General features: G+C 40.8%; 1 protein-coding gene across 3 annotated transcripts in view; it reads right to left on the bottom strand.

Annotated features, from left to right (window-relative positions):
* Positions 1–23,047, bottom strand: part of COMMD1 (copper metabolism domain containing 1) — a 114,670-nt gene that overhangs the window by 57,388 nt on the left and 34,235 nt on the right. For 2 of the 3 annotated variants that reach the window (XM_038394824.2, XM_038394826.2), the window contains exon 2: positions 18,962–19,243. In XM_038394824.2, coding sequence (XP_038250752.1) covers positions 18,962–19,243 — 282 coding nt within the window. Of the gene's footprint in view, positions 1–13,859; positions 14,211–15,874; positions 15,883–18,961; positions 19,244–23,047 lie in introns of those variants that run through there. The other variant, XM_043512059.1, reaches the window with a different exon arrangement.

A 23,047-nucleotide genomic window follows, 5' to 3' on the forward strand; every position in this document is an offset into this window, starting at 1 on the left:
TTTGCATATAAACACAAGTTCAGTCTTTAAAAACTGTGTGGATTTCATGCTGTTGAAAGGCAGCCCTACTGAATGAAGTTCTGTATCTACAGCAGGGTAAGCTTTGCATACAAACTGCCCTGCCAGCATGTCTCAACCCTAATCTGAGGGAAACTTCCTCTATGGGCATGTGACAGGGCCCCTAGAGGGCAGTAGGACTGAAGGGTCATCTCATCTATCTCATGGTGTGGCTCCCTTTTAAGGTTTGGTATCCAAAGGTCAAGGAAAATGACAAAGGCAGATATGGGGAGAGAAGAAGCAGCCCTCGGGGAGTAGGCTGTGTTTGAGGAAACCCTGTGTTTCTATTCCTTTCATGGCCCGGGACAAGGAGCCTTGTACAGAGAGTGGGGCCAGGCTGTCCTCCCTCCCATCCAATCAGAATCAGCTCTAGAAAAGACGGCTGTATATATGCTGCCTCTTCCCTCAGATCAGAGACACACCAAACAGAAGCTGCCTGCTGAACCCTTTGAGCCTGGGGAGGAGACAGGTACCAGCTAAAGGGGAGAAGCTTGTTGAAAGCCACAGCTGGCCTGAGGTAACAAGCACAGCCAACAAGGGGACCTGTGCCAAGTAAGGAACAGCGCGAGAGAAAACCTCAGTCCCTAGAACGAGAACCCCTGAACCGGAGGGGAGAATCTCTGTGTCAAGACCAGAATCTCTAGTCTCAGGAGGAGAGTGGGATGATCACTGGATCTGAGGGGAGCCTACAGATCATGGAAGCCAGGACTGAAACACAAACAAACAAAACAGAACACACACACCAAAGAAGGAGGGCTGAGAAGACCCCTAGTCCTAAAAGGGAGCTGAGTGCTTTGGGGGAAGCTACACCCCAGGAGAAGGAGAAAATCGCTTAAAGACTCCAGAGGGAGAGCGTATTATTTCTGATCCCCAGTTGAGGAGCGAAAGGAAATGTGCCTGCTTCGCCAACAGGGGGTGCTCAACAGGGCAGGCACTTATGTTCTACGACAAGGTAATGGGGCCGTTCAATCTCTATGGTTCATGAGGTTCTTGGCTTCTCTGCTGAGTCTGCCACCTAATGCAAAGCATGTAATGAGTTTATGACGTGGGAACTGGAACGGAGACTCACTAAACATCCTTTACAGGGACCCCCAGTCCTCAATCGGATGGGAATAATTGTTAATACCTATCAAATTTGGCTGAATTCAGAGAGGTGACCTATAGGCAAAAGGCTCTGAAGCTCATTAGCATCTCGTAAGGCATCCAATCCCCCCATACGTGCTAGGGACACATCTTCAAGAGTGAAGGCTGTTTTCTGGAAAGGTACGTTTATTAAAACAAGTTCTGAGCTTTTTGGAGTTTGCACAGACAGGATTTACCACTCGGTGAACACAGGCAAAATCTCCCAAACATTGCTCTCAGTCTCAGATACACTCAGTCTGGCACACCATGTTCTTAAGAGGACAGCTCCCCTTAATCAAGGTGAAATAAGAGTTCTGTACTTATCTGAGCAATGAGGGATGAAAGGGGTGGAGGGAAGAAGCATGCAAATTTATCCTCTGTGACAAACAACCATTTTTGTAAACTGAGACACATTTTTTTTTTGTAAACTAGCATCAGAATGTTGGGTATCAGGATTCCTGAGTTCTGTTCCTGCCTCTGGGAACAAATTATGATCTAGAGGTTAGAGACAGTACAGACAAATGTAACAATGCCAGTTTGGGTCATCTGCAGGGAACAGAACCTAGGACCTCTTGATTTAAAAGCATGAGCCCTGACAAAATGAAAATTAGAATTAAACTTACATTTTTGTTAACTGATGCCTCAATTCTGTACTTTTAGAACCACAACATACGGCATAAAGAAATTAAAGTTCTGTTCTCAGTGATATACTACATATTTCTTTTTTGCTGAGCTTTCAGGAAAGGATATGAATCAGCAAAGTGAAGAACCACCACAGTATAATGTGTTGTGTTTAGCAAAATTCAGTTTTAATAAATCAGTTTTGTTCTAGTTCTCTCTGAGCTATGTGACCCGTTGCCCTTCTATGTTTTTACATTCACTTTTCACTGTACCTTGTTATGTAACTATTCCTTCTAACTTGGAAATTTCCAAGGCAAACAAAAGCTCAAGTGATTATGTTCTTCCTGGTCACTATGGTGATTTTTCATAACTTCTACTCCGTGTTTTTTACAGTTTTAATTGCAATGTCTATTAGGCTTGCTGTGGTTAGGCTGATCGATTTGTTTGGACTCTAACTGAGTGCACTTTCCAATCTCCGACTGAAGCAATAGCTCCAATAACATAAGTTTAGACTAGTTTAAGGATGCTGGGAGAATAGGTACAGTATTTTTTTCACTGCACACCATGTTCTCTTTATCCTGCAGTTATGGAATCTGGAACTGTTTTACCATGGCAAGCATCTCTTTGCATTCTACAAAAATAGATCTGTCTTTTCAGAACATACAGTATATTAAAAATAGGAAATTTGTTCTCTAAGATTACTTTCAGAAACAGCTAGGTTGCAACCTGAACTGTAGTGTTTATCCATCTTTGGCAGCAGCAATGGCAGATTTAATTTTTTTTCTACCCATAGCACGACTTACTCATGATATATCCTCAGCCTGTTCTTTAGCAGTGAAAGCTATTGCTGGAATTAATCACAAACCACAGAATCCAAATTTTGTACAGAAGCCTAGATTTACTATGTAAGGAACACCAACTAGGACAGGGGTGGGCAAACTTTTTGGCCCATGGGCCACATCGGGGTGTGAAACTGTATGAAGGGCCGGGTAGGGAAGGCTGTGCCTCCCCAAACAGCCTGGCCCCTGGCCCCTATCCACCCCTCCCGCTTCCTGCCCCAACTGACCCCCTGAGAACCCCCCACCCACCCAACGTTCCCCCCCGCTCCTTGTCCCCTGACTGCCCCCTACTGGGAACCCCGCCCATAACGCCTCCTGGGATCCTCCCCATCTAACCCCCCCATTCCCTGTCCCCTTCCCTCCCCTCACCCTGAACCTCTGTCCCATCCCCCTGCTCCCTGTCCCCTGACTGCCCGCCGGGACCCCCTGCCCCTTACCCATCCCCCACCCCCTTACCATGCTGCTCAGAGCAGCATGTCTGGCACGGGCCAGAGCTAGACAGGTTGCTGCTCTGCAGGAGCGCGCAGCCCCGCTGCCCAGAGCGCTGCCTGCAGGATGGCGTGGCTGCGGGGAGGGGGGACAGCACAGGAGGGGCTGGGGGCGAGCCTCCCCGGCCAGGAGCTCAGGGACCGGGCAGGACAGTAGTTTGCCCACCTCTAAACTGGGAGCTCACTGGCATTCACAATCTGTAATCTTACTCATATGATGAGATTCAGAGAAACTAAATCCTGGACCCTTGATTAGATTATGAAAGTATCGCCTAATATTTTTATATTTGTGTGTGTGTATGAGCAATTGTGCAAATGCCTGCATATAGTGCACATGTATCTTAGATCATCATCATTTGATTAAATTATAAAGTTAATCCATATTAGGATCTCACAATTTGTGTAGAATTTAACACAACATCAAACAATCAAGATGAGTCTCTCTCTTCTCACTTTTCTCACTTTTGCTACAACAAAGAGTTACTGTGGCTTACCTTGGATCATGTTTCATTTTCAATGGACAACAGAGCAAACCCACAAAGTTTCTGCAGCCATGCAAGGTAAGGTGGTCAATCATGTCTCAGGCTTCAGGGTATAATCTCATCACCTCCAAAATCAAGAACGCATTTCCCTTCCCCATATACTGTACAATTTTATACAATTGTCTAGTTGCATTATGGTTTCCCCCTCTCCCCATTTTCCTCTGAATTATCAGGTATCTGACATGGCCAGAGGCAGGATATTAGACTTGGTACAGCTTTGGTATGATGTGGCTTGACAATCAGTCTTCAAATTTTCATCAGTTTTATACCTGGCATGATCACTATCTGGGAACTACATCCAGTACTAGTGAGAGGGTGCCTTCCTCAAATAGATCTTTTCATCTCTAACTTCTAAAAATTCAAGATTACAGCAATCACCTCCATTCATCAAAAATAACAAGCATTTTTAAAACCACTAGATTGGAATTTAGTAACAGGTTTTCATGAAGAGCATCCACCTGATAGATGTATTAATGCTAACATTTGTCTATTCTAAAAATAAAAAACCCACTTCTTTGGTTCATATGAAGAGACAGACATACCAGTCTCCTTCTATCTTTTAAAATGGCAGTAGAATCAGAAAAGGAACAGCTTAGAATTAGTAGGGGAAGCAAAAGTGGATGGGAACCTGGGAGGCAGTGACCATGAGATGGTCGAGTTCAGGATCCTGACACAGAGAAGAAAGGAGAGCAGCAGAATTCGGACTCTGGACTTCAAAAAAGCAGACTTTTTCTGGAAAAATCATGGAGCAGGTCCTCAAGGAATCAATTCTGAAGCACTTAGAGGAGAGGAAAGTGATCAGGAACAATCAGCATGGATTCACCAAGGGCAAGTCATGCCTGACTAATCTAACTGCCTTCTATGACGAGATAACTGGCTCTGTGGATGAGGGGAAAGCAGTGGACATGTTGTTCCTTGACTTCAGCAAAGCTTTTGACACAGTCTCCCACAGTATTCTTGCAAGTAAGTTAAAGAAGTATGGGCTAGATGAATGGATGATAAGGTGGACAGAAAGCTGGCAATATTGTCGGGCTCAACGGGTAGTGATCAATGGCTCCATGTCTAGTTGGCAGCTGGTATCAAGTGGAGTGCCCAAGGGTCGGTCCTCGGGCTGGTTTTGTTCAATATCCTCATTAATGATCTGGAGGAAGGTGTGGATTGCACCTCAGCAAGTTGCAGATGACACTAAACTGGGAGGAGAGGTAGATATGCTGGAGGGTAGGGATAGAATACAGAGGGACCTAGACAAATTAGAGGATTGGGCCAAAAGAAATCTGATGAGGTTCAACAAGGACAAGTGCAGAGTCCTGCTCTTAGGACGGAAGAATTCCATGCACCACTACAGACTAGGGACCGAATGGCTAGGCAGCAGTTCTGCAGAAAAGGACCTGGGGTTAGAGTGTACGAAAAGCTGGATATGAGTCAACAGTGTGCTGTTGTTGCCAAGAAGGCCAGCCAATGGCATTTTGGGATGTATAAGTAGGGGCATTGCCAGCAGATCGAGGGATGTGATCGTTCCCCTCTATTCAACATTGGTGAGGCCTCATCTGGAGTAGTGTGTCGGGAGTAGTAGAAGGATGTGGAAAAATTGGAAAGAGTCCCGCGGAGGGCAACAAAAATGATTAGGGGACTGGAACACACGACTTATGAGGAGAGGCTGAGGGAAGTGCGATTGTTTAGTCTGCAGAAGAGAAGAATGAGGGGGGATTTGATAGCTGCTTTCAACTGCCTGAAAGGGGGTTCCAAAGAGGATGGATTTAGACTGTTCTCAGTAGTAGATGACAGAACGAGGAGTAATGGTCTCAAGTTGCAGTGGGGGAGGTTTAGGTTGGATATTAGGAGAAACTTTTTCACTAGGAGGGTGGTGAAACACTGGAATGCATTACCTAGGGAGGTGGTGGAATCTCCTTCCTTAGAAGTTTTTAAGGTCAGGCTTGGCAAAGCCCTGGCTGGGATGATTTAGTTGGGGATTGGTTCTGCTTTGAGCAGGGGGTTGGACTAGATGACCTCCTGAGGTCCTTTCCAACCCTGATATTCCATGATTCTATGATTCTGTTGACCTTAATTTAAATTTGAGAGAAACTATTTAAACTGCACAGAAATTGTGAGAAGCTGTAGTGAAAACTAGACTAGTATTCATTCTACTTAATAAGCATTAACTAAGTCTTACAACATCTCTGTTAAGTAGGTATTTCCCATTTTTAAATGGGAAATGGAGTCAGACAAGTTAAGGTTGCATAATTTTTTAAAAAATTTGTTTTGCCAATGGTAAACAGTTTGGTTTCAGAATAGATCATTTCAACAGAAATACCTGGCTTTCTATGATCAGTAAAGCAAAGATAGCCTTCCCAACAGTGCAACTGAGTGGTCTGTAGGGGTGAAGAACTTACAGTAGATTTCCAAATATAAAAGTAATAAGGTGGAAAACACTATTTTCTCATAGAACATGCTTTCCCGCATGCAGAATGGCTTTATTAATCCATTTAAATAATGAATTACTGTAATATAAATATTCAAAATAAATTCATGTTAAAATGACAATTTTTTAACAGATAAGCCATTAGAAAATAAATTACAAAATCTACACTTTAATCAGTCCAAGGTATTAAAATACAAAATATAACCTATGGTGTGTAAGCAAGGAGGTAAAATGTCTTTTTTTAGACAGAGGTAAGCCTTGTCCACACCACAAAGTTAAGTTGATGCAAGGCAGCTTACAGTGACCTAGTTTCAGAGTAGCAACCGTGTTAGTCTGTATTCGCAAAAAAGAAAAGGAGTACTTGTGGCACCTTAGGGACTAACAAATTTATTAGAGCATAAGCTTTCGTGAGCTATAGCTCACTTCATCGGATGCATACTGTGGAAAATTTAGAGGGGAGATTTTATACACACAGAGAATAGGGGGGAGGGATAGCTCAGTGGTTTGAGCATTGGCTTGCTAAACCCAGGGTTGTGAGTTCAATCCTTGAGGGGGCCATTTAGGGATTGGGGCAAAAATTGGGGATTTGTCCTGCTTTGAGCAGGGGGCTGGACTAGATGATCTCCTGAGGTCCCTTCCAACCCTGATATTCAATGATTCAATGATTCTACAGAACATGAAACAATGGGTGTTACCATACACACTGTAACAAGAGTGATCTCCTATTACCAGCAGGAGAGCCGGGGGGGGGGGGAGAGGGGGGAAACCTTTTGTAGTGATAATCAGGGTGGGCCATTTCCAGCAGTTTACAAGGACAGTAGGAGGGGAAATAAACAAGGGGAAATAGTTTTACTTTGTGTAATGACCCATCCACTCGCAGTCTTTATTCAAGCCTAAGTTAATTGTATCCAGTTTGCAAATTAATTCCAATTCAGCAGTCTCTCGTTGGAGTCTATTTCTGAAGTTTTTTTGTTGAAGAATTGCCACTTTTAGGTCTGTAATCAAGTGACCAGAGAGGTTGAAGTGTTCTCCGACTGGTTTTTGAATGTTATAATTTTTGACATCTGATTTGTATCCATTTATTCTTTTATGTAGAGACTGTCACTCTCACAGATCTTGGGAGACAGGCTAGTCCTCACTGGGGGATAGCCCCCGAACCTGAAGCAAATATTCACCAGCAACCACACACCACACAACAAAAACACTAACCCAGGAACCTATCCTTGCAACAAAGCCCGTTGCCAACTCTGTCCACATATCTATTCAAGGGACACCATCTTTGGGCCTAATCACATCAGCCCAGATTTCAGAGGCTCGTTCACCTGCGCATCTACCAATGTGATATATGCCATCATGTGCCAGCAATGCCCCTCTGCCATGTACATTGGCCAAACTGAGCAGTCTCTACGTAAAAGAGTAAATGGACACAAATCAGACGTCAAGAATTATAACATTCAAAAACCAGTCGGAGAACACTTCAACCTCTTTGGTCACTCGATTACAGACCTAAAAGTGGCAATTCTTCAACAAAAATCCTTCAAAAACAGACTCCAACGAGAGACTGCTGAATTGGAATTAATTTGCAAACTGGATACAATTAACTTAGGCTTGAATAAATACTGCAAGTGGATGGGTCATTACACAAAGTAAAACTATTTCCCCTTGTTTATTTCCCCCCCTACTGTCCTTGTAAACTGCTGGAAATGGCCCACCTTGATTATCACTACAAAAAGTTTCCCCTCCCCCCGCCTCTCCTGCTGGTAATAGCTCACCTTTCCTGGTCACTCTTGTTACAGTGTGTACGGTAACACCCATTGTTTCATGTTCTCTGTGTATATAAAATCTCCCCACTATATTTTCCACTGTATGCATCCGATGAAGTGAACTGTAGCTCACGAAAGCTTATGCTCCAATAAATTTGTTAGTCTCTAAGGTGCCACAAGTACTCCTTTTCTTTTTAGTGACCTAATTGTAAGCGCCCCAATACACCAGCATAGTAACACCACCTCTCTGAGAGGCACAGAGCCAGGGTTGATGTACTTAGGTCAACCCAGTTGCACAGCGAGCCAGGACCTATTTCTGACTCCACTGAAGTCCAGCCAGGCAAGCGTGATGCAGGGGAAGGAACCCCGCGTGAGCGTGTAGATACATTTTCAATTACAACAATGGTACCCTCAAAGTAGCAGGACACAGCTTCTGACTTTTCATTAAATGTATTTGTGCTAGAAGAGGTAGTTATACGACCAAGAGAGGCAGAGTTTCTATCTACTTTTCTTTCCCCTCTAAAATTAGGCAGGGGAGGGAGAGCATGCAGAGCACTTTTACATACATGGGGATGTCCCTTGAATCCTCCTGAGAGATCTCAATTAAACTTTCATGGGAGTACTCTGCAATCCTCCTCCGAAGATTTCTAGGCAGGGCCACCTTATTTCTTCCTCCATGGTAGGCCACTTTCCCACGCCACTCAGTGATAACTTCAGCAGGCACCATTGCAGTAAGCAGGCTAGCAGCATACTGGCCCAAGCGGCTTCAGGAAGCCAGGAGCAGCTATGCTCTCTCTGCCTGTGTTACTCTCAGGAGTGAGGTACCAGCTAAAATCACCACCTGTGAAAAACAGTGCCAGTATTCAATGCCACTACCCTATACTACTAGAATGACACAACTGAGCAATTCCCTCCTCATTTCCCCAACCCCTGGCGGGCCATACTCACCACGACTAGTGCTGAGACTGGCATCGTGCACAAGCAATCCCAAGCAGAAGTGAGGCAGCAGTGCTTAACCTTTTTGGGGAGCAAGGGAAGTGAATTCAGCATCTTAAGTTTCGCTTTCTGTCATGAATACATTGCCAATGGTACCTCTGTGTGTTGTATCTGCAGTTGCTGCCACTGCTGCCTTCAGGGTCTCCCACTCCACACCCACTAAACCTGAGCCACAGAAGGAGGAGAAAGAAGAGGACTCAGGATGACATGTTCAATGAGATCCTGCAAGCCAGTGTTGCATCCGACAATGAGTATAGTGCCAGGACGATGAACGCTGTGGACAGCTTGGAGAAGGAAAGCGTGGACAGGAGAATAGCCCAAAAGTCCTAGCAGGAAAAAGAGGAAGATGCACCACGACATAACAGGGTTTCTCAGGCAGCAAACACAGATGGGGCAGACTCTGGTGGACCTATAGGTTCAACAAACCCAGGCTCGCCTCCCTGTGCAGCCCACTGATAATTCAATATTGGGACTTCCCTATACCCCCAACATTCCAGATGGCATCAGGGCTGGGGCGGCAGGTTTGTATAATTTTTGGTGGTGCCCAGAACAGGTCCAAGTCCTTCGGCTGCCACACACACACGTCTGCCGAAGGCTCTGGGAGAAAGTTTGGGTGTGGGAGGGGTGCGGGCTCTGGGACAAAATTTGGGTGCAGGAGGCGCTTTAGGGTGCAGGCTGTGGGAGACAGTTTAGGTGTGGGGGGGGTGCAGGCTCTAGGCTGGGACAGGGGGTTGGGGTGCAGGAGGGGGTGTGGGAGGGGTTTGGGGTGTTGGGTGCAGGCTCTGGGCTGGGATAAAGGGTTCGGGTGTGGGAGAGGGTGTGGAGCTGGGCCAGGGATGAGGAGTTTGGGGAGCAGCAGGCAGGCTAAGCTGGGGCTGGGGACCAGAGAGGAGGACTCCCCCACCCCTCTCCCCGCCAGCAGCAGTGAGCCCCCTGGCTCCCTGGCCCCCCTCCCTTCCCTGGCATGACACTCACCCAAGCCCCCCCCCAGGCTGTTGCTCAGGAGGTCCAGCCAGGATAAGCCCCCTCCTTGGAATGGCCTTCTGAGGATGGGGAGGGGGCTGCCATGCGCCTCCTCCCCTCTTCCCTCCGCAGGCGCAGCAGCCGCCTCAGCCTACCCCAGCGCTGCTCCCTTGTAGCAAGTAGCGGCAGGAAGAGACACTCGGGGGAAGGGGTGTGTAGGGCCGGCAGGAGGGACTTGGGGATGTTCGGGGGAGGGGGCACACGGGGCCAGGTCTCAACATTGGTTGAGCCGCATTTGCTGGAGCCTGGGTACCATGGGCCCATATAACTCAACGCCCTTGCATCAGGGGGTCACTGCACTACCCCTACCATTCCACCCCAAGAGACATTAAAGACAATCACAGCTTCATACACACTGACCTGTGAAAGCCATGGTTGGTGTATGCGTAGTGGAAATATATATGAATGTTCTTACTTCTCCATAAATTCTGTTCTTTTATTAAGTTTTTACGGATTTGTTTTAAAATTGCCTTTTTTGCATTGATTTTGTTACAGAATACAATTCTATTATTTGGAACATAATTCATCTTTATTAGTTCACAACGTATGCTGCCAAGTGATCAGCAGTTCTCAAAACACCCAATTACCTGTCATTGCACAGTGTCACTCATAGGATAATTTACAAAAAAAGTTAATAGGTGCACTGAGAATGTTATATTCCTACATGTACAGCAATCACCACATGATTCCTGCCAGGCCACAAAAGAGTGTAGAGCACACTGCAACAACACACCCTACTCTTTCAGAGCCTCCCTGAGCCGTATAGCTCCACATCGAGGTCTTCTATTAGCCCTTGTGTCTGACTGTTCATATTCAGCAGACAGATGCTCCACATCCACCCCAGTGGAAACTTTTCCCCCTTTGCTTCACATATATTATACAGGACAAAGCAGACAGCTGTAACCACTGGGATATTTTTATCACTGAGGTCCAATCTTGTGAGTACAAGACAACGCCTAGCAACCCTTCAAACAACCAAACACATATTCAACTGTCATTCTGCACCTGCTGAGCTGGTGATTGAATCATTCCTTGGTATTGTTGAGGTGGCTGGTGTACAGCTTCATGACGCAGGAGAGAAAGGGGAAGGCTTGGTCCCTCAGCATCACTATTGGCATTTCAGTATTCCCAATGGTAATCCACTGGTTGGGAAAGAAAGTCCTTGCTTGTAGCTTTCTGAACAGTCCTGCTTTCTTAAAGATGTGAGCATCATGCATCTTCCCTGACCAGCCCACACTGATGTCAATGAAGTTCCCTCGGTGATCCACTAATGCTTGCATAACCATGGAAAAGTAGCCCTTTCTGTTGATATACTCAGTGGCAAGGTGGTCTGGTGCCAAAATAGAGATGTGTATGCCATCTGTTGCTCCAAGCGATCAGCAATGCATAGCGGGAGGCGATTAATTGCCTCATACTTGCATGACAATGGCATCCCCAGTGGATTTCCCAACTCCAAATTGAATCCTGACTGATCAGTAGCAATCTGGCATTTCAAGTTTCCACACCACTCACTTCTCCACTGTCAGTATAGCTCTCATTCTCTCGTCCCAGCACTGGATGGCTGGAGTGAGCACAGTGCACACATCCAGGAATGTGGCCGTGACCATCTGGAAGTTCTGAAGCTACTGCTCATCATCTCAAACCTACATGATGATAAAAAGAACAGGAGTACTTGTGGCACCTTAGAGACTAACAAATTTATTAGAGCGTAAGCTTTTGTGATCTTATGCGCTAATAAATTTGTTAGTCTCTAAGGTGCCACAAGTACTCCTGTTCTTTCTGTGGATACAGACTAACACGACTGCTACTCTGAAACCTACATTATGATGTGATCCCACTAGCCAATGCTTGTTTCTCGGGCCCAGAACCAACACTCCACCATCCTCAGCAGCTCTGTGAACAGAGTGGATAAAAATCAATGCTTTAAAAAAAAAATTAGATTTTTTTAATTTAAATAGGATTTTTTTTTTTATAAAATGCTTTTTGAGGAAAAAACCTATCTAAAGATAGCTTCAATTAAGATACATTATAGCTCAAAGATATCTCATTATGGAATAGGGATTATAAATTCTAATTCTATAGTATGAGACAATATATTCATGTAATGTTTAGAAAAGTTTTGTAAATGAGTTCCAATAGTTCATGGATTAGGGACCCAATCTTATAGGGTTCCAGGAGCTGCTGTATAGATTATTTAGGTTAATCTTTCTGTCTACCCAGTGGGACTCGGTGCACAGTCTGGAAGATGCCATCAGAGATGCTTAGTTTTGCAGTTGTCTGTGGATTGTGTCTCCAGAGATAACATGCTTGTTAACAGCAAAAATGTTTTTAAACAAATAAATAAATGAATAACGTATAGAGGTGAGAAATAACAGACCTCAACCCTATTGTCCCTCTGCAAATTTGTGTACACAGAGTCAATCCCTTACCTCTCTCTAAAAGTGCAAAGTTTCAAAAAGTTCAATGAATAGAAGATTGTTGGAAGTTGAATAGATCTGGACAAGGAGAAGTCTGGAGATAAATGTGAGAAGGGAGGGACAGGCGGTAGAAACAAAAATGAAACTGTTTGAGCAGCATATTCCAGAAGTCTTGAGGTCTTTCTGAGTGTAGCCTTCACTGATCTGAGATCTTCCAAACCATTCTCTCACTAAAAGGAAAAACCAATAATGGCAGCAGGCCGTAAAAGAGACCCAGTTTGGAAATAAGAACCATTCAAGAAGTATATGTGTGCTGATGATGTTTTAAAGAAAGTCACACCAGTGAACTGGTGAAAGTCACTTCAGCACATAGATTCAGAGACTGTGAAGTGATAATCTCACTTTTAACAGCAGTAGCTTCTTCTGCCGTTGTAGAAAGAATATTTTCTTCCTTTGGACTAATTCATTCCAAATTAAGAAAACGTTTGGGACCTGAAAAAGCCAGAAAGCTTGTTTTTCTTTTCCAGATTATGGAACAAACAGGAAAATGAAGGTGAAGACGACTAAGTTAGCTGCAGTCGCCAATATTTTAAGTTTCTCATGTTGACCTGGCTGACATAGTCGATTTGATTTTTTTTTTTTAATATTTCATTTAACTATTTTAGTTAAAACAATTTTAACAAAAACAAACCTGATTTTAGAAAACTTGAATGTTTAATAAAATTCAAAAATTCATATGCTTGTTTTGTTAAAATATTATATGTTTGCTGCTGAAGAAAAAAATCCAGAATACATAACATTGTTGTTTTAGTTAAATAAAACAAATTAAATGTCTGTCTGGTGATGTTCTCCTTCTAATACAGCATGGCAAGAAAATCCTCCAAATATTAATGATTAACCTGTTGAATTGGAGATAGTTCACCTCCCAATGACTTCATAAATATCTGCTTATTATAAATGAAATAAACAATCATTCATTTTCTGATATAGCTGTAAAACTAATTTGAAAAGTGTTCAAAATAAATCACTTAAAAATGTATAGTGTGTACCTCCTAAAAATGAAACCTACATCTATCTCTGAGTTGTGAAGAATATGTATTCAAGTTATAACAACCAACAAGAATGCACTTTTACGTAGAAATCCATGATTAAATCGAGTCGTCCTGACTATTGATTTAAATCAAATCCACCCTGACCATAAATGCCACCAACAACCTTGAACTGGTTTTCACTATGTCCCACAGCAATCTGTCCTCCAAGGAATTGTCATGTTCCCCACTCATTCAGTTCTTTTTGTGCACCCTGGGCTTGCAACATTCATGAAAATAGTGCAGAGTCCTTATCCTCAGAGGAAATGTACAACACCCTCAAAAGATGAGCGTGGCAGCTTAAATTCATAACTTTGCTAGACAATAGAAATCAGACTCAATAAAGATACTGGATTTATGGCTCACTACAACAATCTGTAACCTGCTAACTATCCTTGTTTTACAGATTAAAGTGTTAACTGCTCACTTCACCTTGAATGGTCTCTTGCAACATGTGTTAATTCCTTACGCATAACCATCTGTTCCAACTTGTATTTAGCTGTGATACTCTGAGTATCTTTCCCAGACCTGAAGAAGAGCTCTGTGTAAGCTCAAAAGTTTGACTCTTTCACCAACAGAAGTTGGTCCAATAAACGATATTACCTCACCTACCTTGTCTCCCTAAATTCCAGAAACTCAGAAAGAAGTTGTGACCACCTTAAACCAAGCCAGGCTCTAAATTACAATAGAATACAATGAAGTATTGTTCTCCCTTCATGCCATGACCAGCTTTTTTGCCTTTAAAGCCCTCAGCCACGAAGCCAGTAATTAACATCACCCATTCTTGCTGGTTTTTTAAAATAAAAAAAAAAAAAAGTCTTGTAAGAAAAAAAAATGGATTCCTCAGTGAAAATGGATAGTGTTAGCTATGCACATATTTTCTCTATACATTTCTACTATCAAAGACAGCAGTGGAGTAGCTGCAGACTATTCATTATATAAACAGAAGTTTGCCTTCTCTGGTAAACTGGAGAACTTCAGTGACAGGTATACATTGCAAGTGACTATATATAAATAAAGCAGTTCTACTTCGAATAGTTTGCGGTTGATTTATAAGTGCACATTTCCAAGAATACGATTAGCATTAACTGGATTTGTATATTGGATGGAAAGTAAACAGCTCTAGGGAAAAGAGAGAGTCAACTATCAGAGGATACTCACCCAGACCAGAACACAAGTTTGTGTATATGGCACAGCTCCAAGGTTTAATAGCAAACCATAGTACAAAATTGAAACATCCACCTTCTTATGCCACTGACAATGTATCCTCCCAAAAAAAAAGACTTTAGAGGAAAAAAGTAGTTATGAAGAAATAACAGAGGGAGAATGAGATGCAGAGGTATAAGCAAAGGAGAAAAGCTACACAAAATTTGAAAGAGAGTCAATGAGGTATAGAGATACAAGAGGACACTTTTAGATGGCAAAAGATAAGACTCTTGTATGAAGAGGGATACGGGTGTTAGAAAGCACAGCAAGGAAAGGAAAGGAAAGGAAAGGAAAGGAAAGCTGGTGACTGATGAGCAAAGAATGGCACGAGTAGAGAATGGAATGAGGAAAAGTCAATGAAGTAGACTGAAGCAAGGCAATTTTAGGACAGTTTTCAGGCAGCCCCTAACATAAATGGGAAGGCAGTGAAGTTGAGTATTTGGTGGGGCTGACTAGTGTTTTCATGACAGGTTTCAGAGTAGCAGCCATGTTAGTCTGTATTCACAAAAAGAATTCATCGAATGCATCCGATGAAGTGAGCTGTAGCTCACGAAAGCTTATGCTCAAATAAATTTGTTAGTCTCTAAGGTGCCACAAGTCCTCCTTTTCTTTTAATGTTTTTTGCTTCTTTGAAAACAATATCTAAAAAACAGGCAGCAGCAGGATTCTGAACATACAAGAGACATAAAATCTCAAAATACAGTATTCACTTGAGAAAGTGCCAAAATGCCAATCAAGAACACAGACGCCAACTTCCTGAAGTTAGAGGTGTTAGTATCTGTGATTTTGGTTTGGACCCGCTCTCAACTTTTTTAGCAATCTGCATGCCTAACTGGGAAGGAGGAGAGGGAAAAACAACTCATTTCCCCCATATTGTCAACAGTCCTTAAAGTGGTCTGAAAAAAAAGCATGTAGGGATTTGTCAATCTGGGAGCAGCAGTTTCGGTAAAGTGTTTGAAGTGCACCTCCTCGGTGACCCAGCTCAATTTCCCCCCTCTTTTTACCTGTGTCAGCCACCCCCTTGCAACACACCTCATTATAAGCACTGAGTGTCACAGCTCCAAATGACATCAATAACATATATTTATGAGTTGTAACAATTTCTAGAAAATGGACATTTTAATATTCAATCTCAATAATATGAGTAAAATAAAATCCAGCAGAAAACATTAATAAAATTAGCCAACACAGACTACATGTTAAAGCTTGGTCTGTTGTTGCTTCCGTGACTGGTTCAGTAGCATAGCAAGCTCTGCCTGTTAGTTCTTTAAAAAAAACTTTCAGACATAAGACAATTGACTTTGGTTTAAATTCAGAGATGGCAAATAATAAAAAGTGATTCAAGTTATTGACACATTTACACTTTAAAGCAGGGGATAACGGATATTGAATTGGAACATCCTATATCCTGTTTAGTGGTTCTAATCAGCTGCTGACAGAGATCTATGAAGTATCTGTTTGATTTTGAATTCTGGAAAGAGACACTTCCTATAGAGCTTTTCATTGCCTCTGTTTAAACAAATAAAATATTTAAGTTAATTTGTTACACATCAACACACACATATACCCCATGCTATCGGGTGTTCAAATGAAAACTGTCTGTTCTGAATAATTTATTCCTGAATCATCAGCTAGCTATCTCAAACAAATCCAAGAAAAGACCTTCAAAATTTCATCAAATATATCATCCACATTTTTACTTTAGAGAAAAAAAAAAAAAAAGTCCTAGCTGTTAAATTACAGACTGGCATGAATATATGTATTTTCTTGATCACAATAATAAAAGTACTACAGACTCCAAATTTACTCAAGATGTGAACATAACAATAAGAAATTAAGAATAAACCCCACAGAGAGATCAATGAAAAAACTATAATGCTATTGTGACCCTAACCCAAAGATTCAGTGAAGCAATATTTAAAAACATATACAAATTTAACTCAAATGTTACCGGTTGATGAGAAACCTAATTAAGCAGTATGTGGTTACTTATTCAATACGAGCTAGATTCCAATATAATTCTAGGGCTGTCAAATGATTAGAAAATATAATTGCAATTAATCACAAGATTAAAAATAGCAGAACTGTGATTAATCGTGACTAATAGCACTGTTAATAATAGAATACGAATTTAAATTTATTATAAATATTTTTGATATTTTTCTACATTTTCAAATATATTGATTTCAATTACAACACAGAATGCAAAGTGTAGTGTTCACTTTATATTATGTGTACTGTAAAAAAGATAAACAAAAGAAATAGTATTTTTCAGTTCACCTCTTACAAGTACTGTAGTACAATCTCTTTATCATGAAAGTGCAATTTACAAATGTAGAATTATTATTTTAAATAACTGCATTCAAAAACAAAACAAATGTAAAACTTTAGAGCAAGTCGAAGCATGAAGGGGCATATGAATGTTTAGCATATCTGGCAAGTAAATACCTTGCAACACTAGCTACAAGAGTGCCATGCAACCATTTGTTCTCACTTTCAGGTGGCATTATCTCCCGTAAATGTAAACAAACTTGTTTGTCTTGGCGATCAGCTGAACAAGAAGAAGGACTAAGAGGATTTACATGACGTGAATAGAAAAATACTATTTCTTTTGTTTATCTTTTTTACAGTGCAAGTATTTGTAATAAAAATTAATAATTTAAAGTGAGCATTGTACACTTTGTATTCTGTGTTGTAATTGAAATCGATGTATTCAGATTGAATAGTCCCTTAATTCACTGATTTTGGCCTTAATAAAGTAAATGAGTTCTTGCTGGATATACTTTAGAAAAAATGCTAGTTTAGAAATATATATCCACAATCCTTTATCTTAAGCATATTTGAAATATGAAACGGACTTGCTAAGATAATTCAAGTGAGTCATGAAATATTGTTTATAGAAATGGAATCCTTTTGCTGTGATTTTTTTTTAAAATAGAAATCAAATTTCTCAGAAACGCCTGTTACCTTTTCCCCTCTTGCATCATGTTTCCTTTGCCTGCCTCCCTCTCAAGAATGACAGACTATAAAAGTATTTGTAAATTAGTTTGTTATTGAAGGAATCCAGTGACGGTAAAAAATAATTCCAGCAAGGACTAATAACTATATTTATAGTTTTATATATATTGGGCCACTCTTTTTAATGGTCAGGATTTTTTCATTTGCTATTAATGGGATGCACTCATTTCTAACCTTAAGAAAAATTATAAGATTGGGTAGAAAATTTTAAAGCTCTTATATATTATAGCGATGGTTCACTTTAGAAATGCATACCTAGAGAACGTCCACTGTGTTGAAAATGCACAAGAAATCTGGACAAAAGATGAGAATCAAACAAACAGGGTGTCTCACATAAAATACCATTCATTAAGCAAAGTCAATGCTGCTTCAGTAGGATTCTCATTCTCTCTGTTTGCACACCTTCCAGTCACATTCTGATCTCACTTAGAACTAAGTCAGTAAGGGCAGTATAATGACCTTGTATGCTTAGCATATGCTTGGTTTTGCTTTAAAGCGATATTTGGATTTTTTTTTCTAATTTTGTACTAAACTAAGAGTGAATCATACTAACATGCTGTTAAAATAAAAGATTCCAAGGTTTGCAAAAAATTGCAAAGGAAGAGATACCAAATCGAAAACCATTTCCTATCTAAAGAGAATAAAAATTCATCATGGAAAAACAGGTTATTTGGTTATCTAGATAACTGAATTATAAATGTTTAAAAAAGAGCTGCAGACTTAAAAATTGAGAATCCAAGCTCAGGTTTCCTGCAGTTGGGTGGAAGAATTAATCTCTTTCAAACAGATCGTGACTACATAGAGTAGCAGTCACAATGAGAAAACTGTAAATAGAACTTTATGACTGTTCTTTATTTTATGAAAACTAACTTTCATGAATCTAATCCTAAATTAAAAGCATCTGCAAATTTCCCCATAGTAAATATTGCTCATAGCAAACCTGGTGCCTTGTAATTATATCCAATACTAGCATTTGTTTGGAGGTAACAACAACATGCTATAATTTTAGCATGTAATGTGTATGGCAACAGAGAAAACTTTCAGAGTAATTGTAGCATAAAAACCGAAAGGATGAATGAGTGAGTGTTTGCCTTCTACACCTCAGGAGCCCTTGAGCTGAAGTTAAAAAGGCTAGGAATTGGATTTGAGAGCTCAATTTTGGACTATGTGCGGAAACCAGATGACACCAAAGAAGGTGAGCACAGGTGGAAGCACAGTGAGAAGTTGGGAGGTAAGAAGGGGAATATAACAAGTATCATGACTGGGTTTGGATGCATTCCATTAATCAATAGGTAAAATGTCTGTATATGAGTATCCTAAGATCAGATCTTTTAAGTTTTACAAAACAAAGAGAGAGCTCACCTGCCCATTTTTCCCAAGTTCCATTTCAACGATTGCAACAGGGGTGTTTATTTGGTCGATGTGCCTTGACTGCGATTTCAAATCCACTCTCCAGTTCATGTTTTTCAAGGTGTTGTCCCACCGACTTTGATTTATCAGACTCTCTCGAATTTTTGTTCTGTGGTTTTTCCAAAAATTTGCAATGACTGCAGCCTGATCTGCTGTGATACCTCCCTGCTTTTTGGTTTGGGCAGTAAGAAAGGCCTCCAGCTGGTTCAAATCCATGTCTGCTGAAGCTACAGACTGGGGAGAAAAAAAGAAAGAAAAGCCTGCTTGAATGTATTTTTTGACAATCTAAACGATCTACAAAAAGAGCACAGCCATACATTTTCAAAGTTTTATAAAAGTCAGTTTGTAGAAGAATATGGTGGGCAAATCTAGGAACCCTGCAAAAGCCATTCAATTGACTGTTGTGTGCAACTTTCTCTCTATTAATTATCCCAAACTTTTACACCACAACATCTGGAGGGGCTTAGTCCCATAGGGAACAGTGGTGAAGGATTAGGTAGAACATACAGAAACAGTGTGTTCATGGAGGAGAGTTAGGGATAGTGGATGGAGGTTTTCTGTTAAACAGGAGGATGGGGGAGTGTGCAGCGTTTCCCCCAACCAAGACTGAGACAGATGGAGAGATGCCCTGATTCACTAGAGTGCTCACATTACTGCGACTGTGGTCTCAAAGCAGCTCCATCTCCACATCATAGGACAAGAGACCAAGACTAGTAAATATTGAACTGGTGGGTCTCCTTGTGGAGGTAGGTTTGCCACCCTTTTGAAACCTGCACTGCATTTTCACTGTAAATAAGGCAAGTCTTCAAAGTACACAGTAAAAAACAAGGCAAGCTATTCCATGTGTTCTTTATGTCCCCAAAATATTTCTACCTTCATTCCATGTAGTATTTAAAAGTATCCTCATTGTAACAATTACACACCTATGAACTAATTTTTAAACTTAACTAAGTATTATTCTGAAGTTCCAGTGGATTCCGTTTCATATACTGGGTCTGTGTGCTGCAAGGAAGTTCCACCTGGTTATTTAGTCCTCCTCTCTACACGGTGACAGAAATGACTATTCAAAAACCGTCTCTGGCAGATGTCAAGCATTACTTTATCTCCAATGATGACCATTCTAGAGCCTCAATTTTTCATTCCCTAACTGGGGGGCATGGATTAGTGTTCACATCTCACTCCACGGCCCAGGCCGGGGAAGCTAATGATCCAACCATTGGCCCAAATTTGGTGATGAATCCTGGTCACGTGCTACATGAGGCTCCAAGGCATGGAGGGATTAGACCTTCTCAACAAAACTGTAGAAAAAAAAATGTTTTTAATCCTGATAAAACATTTCCCCCAACCTGGTTCTCTGAAATGGCCCAACTGCTTTAGATTAAACTTCTCCCCTACCACCATGTCCCTTCCCCCATCAAAAAGAAAAAAGAAAAGAGAAGAGAAAAGAAAAAAAGCCTAAGGCAGATCCCCGACACCGAATTTTCAACCCAAATGGTTTACATTTGGCAAAGTTGTAAATAACTGAAAACAAAAGGTCTGATAAAATAGCAGGCAACCTTATCTGTAGGCAGCACTTCTCGCACTATCTGATTTATGGACTCTTTATGATTTGTTTGTGATCTTTGTTAGCGATCGGTTCTAAGTCAAATTAGAACAGTGCCACAGGACTGAAAGTTGGCATCCAAGACTGAGATGCTAATAAAAAATAAGTAGAGTTCAGTTTTGGTGCCCGTTCCTCACAGGAAGGGACTTTGTAGTGAAACTAACCGCTTTGTCAAATTACACTTTGCCACAAATCAAGGGGCATAGCAAAGAGCTCCTAAAAAGAGCAAGTTGAAACTTGTTAAACTGGTCCATTTCACTGCAAAGTTCCTTACTAAGCTCAAGATGCAGTATAACTGGGACTTCGCTAAAGTGGGTCCATTAGAGAGGAAAGCTTATTGCTACTTTTACAATTTTAAAACACAAGGACAATGGGAAATACAACTTACGGAGCACAGCTAACTTGTTCACATTGCACATATGGTCTGTATTTTGACTGCTCGTTATGTTTCAATGTAAATTATATTTATAACCCCATGTTTTCATACACTCAGTGCCTGTCAGCTACCATAAACACTATAGTATGAAACAAAGGAAGAAAACCAAACATCCTAAGTAGCAATCAAACTATATATGTGCAATGTGGAGAGTTAGCATTGCTATAGGAACCTTAATGTTTTTCCCCATCCCAACTGTATTAAATTTGCAACCATCATGAGGCATTAACTTTGTGGATTTTTTAAAATTAATTTTGCATTTATCAGATGCATTATATAACATAACATTTCTGTATATATTCAAAACAAGTAAACATCTGAATTTGGAAACAATTGATCCTCCAAAACTTCTTTAGGTTTACAACTATGGAGGATTCATAGTAGCAGCCGTGTTAGTCTGTATCCGCAAAAAGAAAAGGAATACTTGTGGCACCTTAGAGACTAACAAATTTATTGGAGCATAAGCTTTCGTGGCTACAGCTCACTTCATCGGATGCATTTGGTGGAAAATATTCTGTGTATATAAATCTCCCCACTGTATTTTCCACTGAATGCATCTGATGAAGTGAGCTGTAGCTCACGAAAGCTTATGCTCAAATAAATTTGTTAGTTTCTAAGGTGCCACAAGTACTCCTTTTCTTTTAACTATGGAGGAGGAATTTTGATTTTTTGGGGTATAGAGAACTAAGTATTCTTCTGTTTTTAATTGTATGTATACTAACTACACACATATTTTCTTTAAAATACTTTGAGTTACAACAAAATATTAGATCAAACAAAAGACAAGAAATACAATGTAACACTAGTTTGTTTTAATATTCCTTTTCATCATAATTCAATTATATTTTGTTTTGAGACAAGAAGACAGATGGAAGTTGCAAAGAACCAGGCTCAGCAATTAAGGTGGCTGACAAGCCTTTGTTTTCTTTGGCATATGAATTGTTTCTGCTACTTATGAAAGCCATTCTTTAAATATCCACAAACAATTTCATTGTCACTTCACTACTTATGTAGGAATGACAGTGGTTCAATTCTTGATCACTTTATTAAGTCTGAGTCAATGTTTTAATTTAAATTTGCTTCAAGACAAGATTCTATTCATACTGCATGCCACATCTTTTCTTTCACAACATTTCTTTCAGTTATGAGCTCTTACAGCAACCATTTTTAACAATGCCCATTCAGTAATGAACCAGAATGTGTAAGTACAGTGAATACTCTTTTTTTGCAGGGTCTATGGACTAATCTTAATTTAGGTTAGACAGTTTTAATTTTTAAACTAAAGATGATATCGTCATCCCTGATTGTGCATTTTCCCCTCACGCTCTCATGTTTTGGGACTTATGATGATCATTTAAGGTTCTGCTTATACCAGGATATTGACTAGTTGTTACCAACCTTCATCAATGGGTCCCCCAAACCAGTGATAAAAATGGCCTCTCTGCCACCAAAAACAATACAAACTCATTTCAGCAACATTACAGGAAATGCTCTTGAGACTCAATGGTGCTGAAGAATGCTTTCTCCCATTGGCTCTAGCAGTTAATTTTTAGTTCTGGTTCAGGAGGATGCACTACTAATTACAGTCAATTTCCTAGCATAGGTAGAGCTTAAAGTGGAAGGAAGGTCAGGTTATCTTTCTCTAAAAGCATCAGGCAAGATATCTGACTTGATGAACAGGAGGTTCCAAAATGGCATATCCTGCGTTCAGAGACTTAAAGGTGACATGCAAAGGGGGAGGTAGGTGGAAGAGATCGGGATGGCTATAACCTCTTTTGTTTGTTCATGGAGTAAAAAGAACCAGAACGTTTCTCAAAAAAAGAAAAAAGAGTAGGGAGTGGGAAGGAGACTGAGGTGTTAGCTTGAGTTTTTGTTTTGTTTTTTCTAAACACATTCCCCAAAAAGAAATTAGGGATTCTTCCAATGGCATATCTTTTACAGAACTGACGTGTTTTAAGAAAATTGTGCTCACTTTGCCAGTACTTCTTGGCAGGTTACA

Source organism: Dermochelys coriacea, chromosome 3, assembly GCF_009764565.3.
Source record: "Dermochelys coriacea isolate rDerCor1 chromosome 3, rDerCor1.pri.v4, whole genome shotgun sequence".
In the NCBI taxonomy this organism is placed as follows: domain Eukaryota; kingdom Metazoa; phylum Chordata; order Testudines; family Dermochelyidae; genus Dermochelys; species Dermochelys coriacea.